Below are 10,107 nucleotides of genomic sequence, written 5' to 3'. Positions count from 1 at the left end.
TCCTACACGCTCTATTCTACATTATTAACCAACGCCTCCATCTGAACCATTAACATATTTTAATTTATATATGCACGATTCACATGCTTGCCATACCAAATTCCGTCTTCGTACGTTGCCATACGGGAACACCTTCCTATATATATATATATATATATATATATATATATATGCTAGTATGTGCATAAGTAGTGCTCGAATATCATGTTTTTTTATTTTACAAATAAGGATATTTTTAGTTAACATTTTGAATTTATCTATGATTTTAATATTGTTTATTTAGTGTTTTTTTATATTAATATCTCAAGTTTAATAAATATGATGTAAAGAAAATAGATTATAGTAAAGAAAAATGGTATACATTAATGTAACTAATTAGTTTTTTTTAAGCTTGTTTATGAAATTGTGACAGTTTTGAACCGTCTTGATTTTTTAAAAAAACCACCCATAATTTTGTGGCGGTTTTGAAACCGCTGCAATTTTTTTTAAAATCCAATCACTGAAATTGCGGCAATTTTAAACCACCGGTAAATCAAACGACGCTAAGCCTTGGTTTTGCTGCAGTTGTGCCAGCGGTTTTTCAAAACCACCGCAAAATCAAATCTCCACCACCTAATAGACGACGCTTTTAGAATCGCTGGAATTTATTTTTGCGCCGGCTAAAAACCGCCGCAAATCCCCAAAAAAACCACCGCAATTTCCCGTGCCTCTTGTAGTGTATACATATATATACATCAAAATAATAAAAGGAGACCCCAAAGTAAACCACTTCGCCGCAGAACCTTCAGACGCCTACCGAGGAGCCACTCGACCTGCATCTGAAAATAACAAGACAGTATGGGGTGAGAACCAAAGGTTCTCAGCATGGTAAAGGTGCCACACATGTAATATATAAGGTCCTAGGAATGCCAAAGGCAATTCTAGAACTCCAACATACAGTTATAAAACTTAATTTCTAAGCAGAAGCCATAAAAAGAGGTAGGTAATCTAAAACACTCCTAGACTTACTCACTTTTAAACCTAACATCAACGCCAACCCATTTTACCCTTCCTCCGCTCCTCCGTCATCCATAAATCATGCAGAGACAAGTAACCAGACAAATTCACATACAAGAAGAAGCAGATAGAGCAAGTAGCAAGTATAGCAGGTAGCAGGATATATATTCAGTTAGGCAATCTCAGATAATACATAGCAATCAAAACAAACAAATGCGCATGATGCATGCCTGTCCTATGGCTGTTGATATCAACTGTCGGTTACGTAACCATCCCGACATGTTCTCAAGGTCAAAATACACTATGGGGAGGACCCCCCAAGCTGACATAGGGAAAAGAACACCCCAAGCTCAATAATATCCATGGAACGAATCCCAAACTGATATGGGGAGAGGAGACAACACCCCAAGCTGACATGGGGAAGGAATACCCCAAGCTCAATAATGTTCAATCATTAGCGTATATATGCAACTCCGGCATACTCGTGACATTATTGCACTTTCTCAATAAATACCACGGGAAAATCCCGGATGACATGGGGAAAACACCCCAAGCTCAGGTTATTCAATCATGTCTTACAATTTATCATTTTCATTCTCAATACTAATTCATGTCTCAATCTCGTCATTCTCCATTTCACTCAACTCATTGCTCATACATTTTATTATTCTTGACTAATTAATATCATCAAGTCTCAATTTCTTACATTACTCTCTTCCTTCATCTTATCAAATCAAATACTATATTCTCCAACTATTAGTTATCTTTCTTCATCTCTAAGTTACTACCGTTTAACTTTAAATGTGTCCTAGAGATAACTTACACACTTTTACTTACCTACGTTCATGTATACAGTCAAATTTGGACATACCCTTTGGATCTAAATCAAATTTTTACCGCGTTTGGATTAGAATTAAATTTTATAACAAATTCAATAAAAATCTACTGCTGCACTTAAGAAGATTCAGAAAAATACAGCGGGCAGCTTTGTTTTTGCAAAATCTATAACAAATTCAATTCTAATCCGTTACTCCTAGATTTTGGCGAGGATACACTTTACACCCCTAAGTTTTAGGAAAAATAAGTTTTAGGCTCATAGAACTTTGTTTGGTTAATTAAATATCAATTGGAATTGCTGCCCTGTTTCTTGTAATTGGTTCTGAATTTTCTGCGAACAGCCCAGCTTCCAAGAGACATAACTAACTCTACAAAGTAGCTATGTACATGAAATTGGTGCTCAATTAAAGTAGACTCACAGATATTTAAAATACCTTTGGAAGCAACTCAAAATTTCATTTAAATCAAAAGTTATAGCGTCTGGAAGTTGGTACTGCAGAACCAGAAAATTTTGCAGCAATCACTAAACTTCAAAAACTCATATCTTCCAAAACACTTGGCCAAATTCCATGAAATTTTTATAGGGTAATCTTGACTTATAGGAATTTGTTAGAAAAATGGGTTGGTTTGAAAATCATGCCCAAATTATTCGCAGTTTTCGTTTTAAGTTGCTGTCCAAATAGTTTAGAAATTTCTGCAGCAAGACTTCTCAATTTCACTCACCAAATTTAGTCCTCTAGGTTTCTAACTTATACTAATACACCATTCCTCTTATTCATCACCTTATCTAAAATTATATCACAACCTTATCTCGAAACCTCAGTTCCATGTACCTATCAGAAATCACCATGATTTATATCATACAAGCTCACTTTAAAGCATTAAAATTATGCACTTTTTTTAACAATAATAAACCAACCAATCAACAGAATTTCAGCAACAACAACAATCTTATTAACTCATCACCACAACATTAATCAAAATAACCATACCAACAATTTCACATAAACACCACTAAATCTCAACCATATCATTAAATTGCCATAATCATCAATCCTTCATCCATCATCATTATACTAATATACATATATATATATATATATATATATATATATATATATATATATATATATATATATATATATATATATATATATATATATATATATATATATATATATATATATATTTGCATTCAACCCACATTACCAATTACTCAACACATGCCCACATCAACTTCTCCATTAATACCATAAAGACTAATAATTTAACACAATTAATCGTTTCAACTTATCCTATAGTGCTCTAGCCCAAGTTTTCACAAAATCTTACATATTAAACACACGAAACCTAAATCATACCTTGGCCGATTACTATATTTAGTCCAAGGCATCCCCCCAAGTCACCACACAGCCCCTCAAGCTTAGAGAAACCCACCAAAATCTTACCTCCAATCACCACCAAGCCTCCAACATATACACTTATACACCTAATTTTACATATATCACCATACATACTCAAAATTCACATTTAACATACTAGAACTGAAATTGGCTAGGATTTATGAACCTTACCTTGTATGTGTCTCAATCAAACCAAAGCCCACTCATTCCTCAACTCATTTTGATCCTATAACATCAATTTATTCAAAATCTTAACACCCAAAAATCTTACTATTCCCAAATTGAAGAGAGAATAGAAGCTGGGATTTTGATTTCCTTACCTTGAATGGTATTGGGCTTTGTAGAGCTCATCACTGCAGTTGCGTGGCCGTAAATGGTGCGGCGATCGGAGCTCCGAATCAAAAGTTATGTGGATTTGAATTTGTGGTGAGGGTTTGTGAGTTTTCATGAAATCCCTTCTCGCCCACTTCACACCTCGGAACGCACCGTTCTTATAGAGAGAGAGAGGCGCTTTCACATCTTCTTAATCCGAAATGAAATGGCTGGGGAGAGGGAAGGTTCCCTTTTTTAGTTTTAGGGTACTCCGGGAAACAGATCCAGTGGAGACGGGATGGGGCCTGTAGCTCAGAGGATTAGAGCACGTGGCTACGAACCACGGTGTCGGGGGTTCGAATCCCTCCTCGCCCACAACCGGCCAAAAAGGTAAGGACCCTTACCTCTGGGGGTAAGAAAATCATGATCGGGCTAGCGGACCCAAAGCTATGGAACTTGAGTGTGGGTATTTTGTCGAAATGGAATGGCCTTACCTTACTGTTTTCTTAAAAAATAAACAAAATTTTCGTAAATGGTGGATATTTCTAAATAAAAAAAGTATGTCCTAAGCTTTAGCTTTTAATCCGCATATTTTTACCCTTCGTAATTCTTCCTCAACCAGGCTTGTGCAGAATAGCAGAACAAGTAAAGTATTTGTAGCATAGCAAAAATGCCTTCCTCGTCATTAATATGTTTGCTCGCGGCAATTGTAGCCTCTCGGGAGAATTGATGACTGCATCAAAGATGCACTTGCTATTGCTAATATTAGTACATCGGAGAATTCTGAATTTGTTAGTTTAAATAGCCCCGGACTGTGGAACAAGGGAGTATCCCGAACCTACACCGAGATATTGACGGTGATTCTCAAATATCGCAGAACCGAACGGGATACGATGAGATAGAATGCAATAGAGACAAACAAAAGACAGGGGGAACGGGTTACCTACTTTTAACGGTCAAAGCGAACCCAACCCTTTCATTTCGAATTCAAGAATTCGGAATGAACCAAACCTCCCCAAGTAGGATTCGAACCTACGACCAGTCAGTTAACAGCCGACCGCTCTACCACTGAGCTACTGAGGAACAACGGGAAATTTGATCTCATAGAGTTCAATTCCCGTTCTCAACCCATGACCAATATGAGCTCGAAGTTTCCTTCGTAACTCGTGGAACTTCTTCGCAATGGCTCCGTTCCATGCCTCATTTTAAAGGGAACCTCAAAGTGGCTCTATTTCATTATATTCCACCCATATCAAAATTCCACTCATTTTAGATCCCCCTCTTTGGTGTCAGTGAGATAAGAGATGTCGTTTCTAGTCTATCTCTTTCTATTTCTATATAGAAATATGGAAGGTTGAAAAATCATTATATAAATATATGGATTGAAAATTAGATAATAATCCGGAGATTGCAATAGATAATAAAAAACAGAGGTTTGCGATGATTTTTCAATCTTTTATACTGGATAATCTAGTATACTTATGCATGAAGATAATAAATTCGGTCGTTGTGGTCGGACTCTATTATGGATTTCTGAGCACATTCTCCATAGGGCCCTCTTATCTCTTCCTTCTTCGAGCTCGGATTATGCAAGAAGGGACCGAGAAGAAACTATCAGCAACAGCTGGGTTTATTACGGGACAGCTCATCATGTTCATATCGATCTATTATGCACCTTTGCATCTAGCATTGGGTAGACCTCATATAATAACTGTCATACCTCTACCCTATCTTTTATTTCATTTCTTCGGAAATAATAAAAAAAACTTTTTGAATTATGGGGACAAGAAAAAGAATTCAATACGTAAATTTAGCATTCAAAGAATATTCTTTACTAATCTTATTTTTCAGTTAACCGCTAGAACTACTACTACCGGTTAAAAAAAATTAGAGTTATTGTTCAAGTGAATTCAAATTGAAATTGAAACACAAATCAAATGTGGATTGATGTTTTGTTCGAAAACGAAAACTATGACAATCAAATTTTGATTGTTGTCTTGTAAGAAAAAAGATAATCTATAACGAAGAATCAATCTTTTTTTTATTGAGTCGTGCTTGTTCATTTTGATGACTTTATCATATGAATTCTATTTTATCATACAAATCCCTACTCTACTACCTTCCCGGAGTTCATTCTCCGGGGAATTCTTATTTTATGTTATGATTTTTTCCCCTTCCTTGGTGTTGTTTTAGCATTTATGCTGAATGGAAGGAAGAAGAATGCTTCTTCTAAAGTGAATTTGGGCTGTTGGGTTGGGCTTTGGCCCATTTTGGGTCCGATTCGACCCATTCGGCTCAATCTTAGGCCAAATCCTTTAAAATTAGTGTCAAATTTCTCATTTTAATTAGCTCTATACTATTTTACTATTAAATTTGCAGTTCTAATTTTCTTTTATTAAAATTAATTTATTGACTAATTATTCGCTAATTTAGCGGGGTTTACATCCTACCCACCTAATTAGGAATTTTGCCCCCAAAATTCAAATTTAGTAATTTGAGATAGGCACATTGGTCGTTTCTCTTCTTGGGTTCAAGTTCTCCGGTGTGTTTTCTCATTCTGATTCTTAATCCATACTAATATCATAAACAGTTCAATACATCCTGATTTAATCCTTTAACCTTAATTGTGCACTGATTTTTATTTTGTTAAAGTAACATTTAAGAATACGTAACTAATTTCTCTTGAGGAAGTTCAAAGCCGTTTCCGCTCTCAAGCGTCTAAACAGTAATGCTTTCTAATGTGTGGAAGAATATTAAGGGACCGCCATTTCTTTAATCTTATGGTTAGGCGTTATACGTGATGCTAATTCAAGCTTGTAAAGATAATAAATCCAGAGGTAATTGAATTATTGAAACGGTATTTATTGTAGAGTAAAGGGATGCCCTATATGGTGGGTACAGCAAGTTCTAGAGATTAGCAAGATATACAAGAAGGAGTTAAGGTGCACTCTCAGAGAATAATTGAGATTTGAGCTGGTTGAGGACAAGATATAGCGCACCAAATTAAATAAATCTTAGCTGATGTCAACAGATTACCTGTTTTACGAAAGAGGGCAATTCCATTTGCGGCAAGTTTCTAAGATTCACGAATTTACATTATTATGACAAGACAATGTCGGATTCATTTGGAAGGAGCAAGATTCGTACAAGTCAGGGATACGATTAGGAGTTGATCCATTTGTTATTATTTAAGAAGAAGTTCGGGGAAGAATTCTATTGTAAGCTACAAAAGAAGGTCAGGTCGACTCGGAAGGATTCATTAACGTGCTCTCTGGTCCAATTGGTATTTCATACCGAAAACACTTTATTGAACGGATCTCGTTGTCTATTTTATAATCCCTCAAGCTTCTGAGTTCCTTCGATTCCAACAGTGTCATCATACCATTCTCAACACTCTCTATCCCTAACCTATGACTCAAGTTGTATGTCTACTCTCCCAATCCTCTTTTACTACATAACTCTAGTTATTATTCTTCAAGAACCTAGCCACTCCCTCAAGGTTAACCAAATGCCGTTTTGTTTCAATAACTAAAAGTCATCTTTCGATCAATCCTTTGGAAGTCACAATTCTCACAGCTGGGTGGAGGATTATAATAAGTGTTACAGAGCATCATCATGTAAAGCAGTCCAAATTTTAATTACTAGTTCATCATTATCTCTAATTGGAGCATCTGTGCCCTCAGCACCATCCACCCTCATAGTGTACGCTCGTCCTGCCTGCAGAGCTCTCCTAGCATCCTGACTCTTCTTTTCTGGGAAATTCCAGGACATATGCCCAGCTCCTCCACAGTAATAACAGACATCCCAACTGGCCCTATACTGAGTGTTCGGGTGGTACCTTCCACACCTCTTGCAAGTCAAGTCATCCTGCGAAAACTGAGCCTGTTTTCCGCGTCCTTTTCCGTGGTTATTGTTATTATTGAACCTCCGGAAGCTACTCTATCCTTAATGTTGCTGTGGAGTATTTCCGCCTTGCTTGAAATCTTGACCTCTAGGCGCTAAATTTCTTCCGTGATCTTCCCTAACAAAGCTTCGGTGATCACTCTTGTTTGATGTCGTCTTTCTCAGACATTCTTCAACAACTCTAGTTTTGTTTACCAGTTCAGAGAAGGTTTGGATCTCCATCGGTGCAACGAAACTCAGAATATCGCTCCTAAGGCCTCCCTCATACTTGATACACTTCCACTCAGTAAAGTCCTCAGGAGCTCCCTGACAAATCCGTGAGAAATGGCACAGCTTCTCAAACCTGCTAGTGTACTCAGTAATGGTCATCTGGCCTTGTTTCAGATAAAGCAGTTCAAGTTCCTTAACATTTCTGGCTGAACTGGAAAAGTATTTCTTATAGAATTCTTCTCGAAACAACTCCCAAGAGATCACAATCCCATCAGGCTACAGAATGCGCCTCATGCCCTGCCACCAATGCTGAGCTTCACCTTGCAACTGGTAGGTCCCAAACTCAATCTACTGTTCTATATTAACCTGCTGAGCCTGTAATGCTTGCTCAATAGCTTGTATCCAGTTATCCGCATCAGTAGGGTCCGAGGTTCCTCTGAAGGTCGGAGGTTGAACCTTTAGGAAGGAGGAAAGCGTCATAGGACCATCATCGCCGTTGTTGCCATTGTTACCATTATTTATTTGGTTTCCCAGGGCTTCGGCTGTCACTTGCATCGCCGCGGCCATATTCCCTAGAGCAGCCATGAAGTCTACAGGATTAGGAATATTCCCTGTCGCTTCAGGCGTAGCATTGCCTAGTCTGCCTCTACCTCGCCTGCGTCTGCGTCTGCGAGTCAACATTTGGTTCCTATACACACCAAACAAGTGATATTAAGTTGATCAGTCTCAATATCGCAACTCTAGTACTTTAAGTTCCAAATGCATGCTCATGAACGTTTATGCCACATATATCAGCTAGATATCCTAATAGCACATAGACACATACACAGAGAATGCACAAAGGCATATTCAGTCCATCCTCAGGCTTTATAAGAATGAACTGCTCTGATACCATAATGTAACACCCTACCATACTTAATCTTATGCTTAAGTCATAAGACCGAGATAGTAAGGTATTACAACCTCTATATATATAAAGAGATACTTAACTAGGAGCCTTGAAAAACAGAAAAAATTCAAAAGCACAACCCTCAGAAAACGTGGTTACTTGCATGAGAAGAAAACTAAAGTTTAATAACATGTATGTACAGATGATACGAGTAGAGGGCCAAGAACACAGCATAACTAGCTCCTGACTTAGCCTGTGAAGGCAAGGCTGGTCGGAGAACATATACGTACATATATATACAGAATAATAACCCAAAAGAACATGTTCAAAACCCTTAGCTAGTTCTCCATAAAACCTCTAAGAGGTACATAAACAAAGTATTCTTACATACAAGAGGAGAAACTATATATATATATATATATATATATATATATATTTGCATTCAACCCACATTACCAATTACTCAACATATGCCCACATCAACTTGTCCATCAATACCATAAAGACTAATAATTTAACACAATTAATCGTTTCAACTTATCCTATAGTGCTCTAGTCCAAGTTTTCACAAAATCTTACATATTAAACACGCAAAACCTAAACCATACCTTGGCCGATTACTATATTTAGTCCAAGGCAACCCCCAAGTCACCACATAACCCCTCAAGCTTAGAGAAACCCACCAAAATCTTAGCTCCAATGACCACCAAGCCTCCAACATATACACTTATACACCTAATTTCACATATATCACCATACATACTCAAAATTCACATTTAACATACTAGAACTGAAATTGGCTAGGGTTTATGAACCTTACCTTGTATGTGTCTCAATCAAACCAAAGCCCACTCATTCCTCAACTCATTTTGATCCTATAACATCAATTTATTCAAAATCTTAACACCCAAAAATCTTACTATTCCCGAATTGAAGAAGAGAGAATAGAAGTTAGGATTTTGATTTTCTCACCTTGATTGGTATTGGGCTTTGTAGAGCTCGTCACTGAGGTCGCGTGGCCGCAAACGGTGCGACGATCGGAGCTCCAGATCAAAAGTTATGTGGATTTGAATTTTTGGTGACGGTTTGTGAGTTTGTATGTGTTCTTCCCCTTTCTTGGTGTTGTTTCAGCATTTATGCTGAATGGAAGGAAGAAGAATGCTTATTCTAAAGTGAATTTGGCCGTTGGGTTGGGTTTGGGTCCATTTTGGGTCCGATTCGGTCCATTCGACCCAATCTTAGGCCATATCCTTTAAAATTGGTGTCAAAATTCTCGTTTTAATTAGCTCTATACTATTTTACTATTAAATTCACAGTCCTAATTTTTTTAAAAAAATTAATTTATTGACTAATTATTCGCTAATTTAGCGGAGTTTATAGTATGAATATTGTTATTATTAAACAGTAATATATTTAAAGTTAATCGTGTGCTTTTTAAGTTTTACTTTATTTATTCATAATTTTATAAATCTATTTTTATTAAATTATGATTCTTTAAATTCTTATTTTTTATCTAAAATTTTTCATACTTATTCTTAATAAATTTATTTTATTATA

The 10,107-nt window shown here is 36.7% G+C and overlaps 1 protein-coding gene and 2 non-coding genes across 3 annotated transcripts; 1 reads left to right on the top strand and 2 right to left on the bottom strand.

Annotated features, from left to right (window-relative positions):
* The first annotated feature begins 3,849 nt into the window (after positions 1-3,849).
* Positions 3,850-3,923, top strand: TRNAR-ACG (transfer RNA arginine (anticodon ACG)). Its single transcript has one exon. It is a non-coding gene; the product is annotated as a tRNA-Arg (tRNA).
* A 636-nt stretch (positions 3,924-4,559) lies between these two features.
* On the bottom strand, positions 4,560-4,631 carry TRNAN-GUU (transfer RNA asparagine (anticodon GUU)). Its single transcript has one exon. It is a non-coding gene; the product is annotated as a tRNA-Asn (tRNA).
* Positions 4,632-6,628: 1,997 nt separating this feature from the next.
* LOC112707166 (uncharacterized) lies at positions 6,629-9,682 on the bottom strand. The gene is made up of 4 exons (XM_025758788.2): positions 9,523-9,682; positions 9,371-9,425; positions 9,159-9,285; positions 6,629-8,349 (listed from the first exon to the last, which is right to left on the bottom strand). Exons 3-4 carry the CDS (start codon positions 9,269-9,271, stop codon positions 8,010-8,012), a joined length of 453 nt encoding a protein of 150 aa, XP_025614573.1. The 5' UTR covers positions 9,272-9,285; positions 9,371-9,425; positions 9,523-9,682; the 3' UTR covers positions 6,629-8,009.
* Between the last annotated feature and the right edge of the window lie 425 nt (positions 9,683-10,107).

Source organism: Arachis hypogaea, chromosome 8 (assembly GCF_003086295.3).
Source record: "Arachis hypogaea cultivar Tifrunner chromosome 8, arahy.Tifrunner.gnm2.J5K5, whole genome shotgun sequence".
NCBI lineage: Eukaryota > Viridiplantae > Streptophyta > Magnoliopsida > Fabales > Fabaceae > Arachis > Arachis hypogaea.
This window is presented reverse-complemented; position numbering and strand designations above follow the sequence as displayed.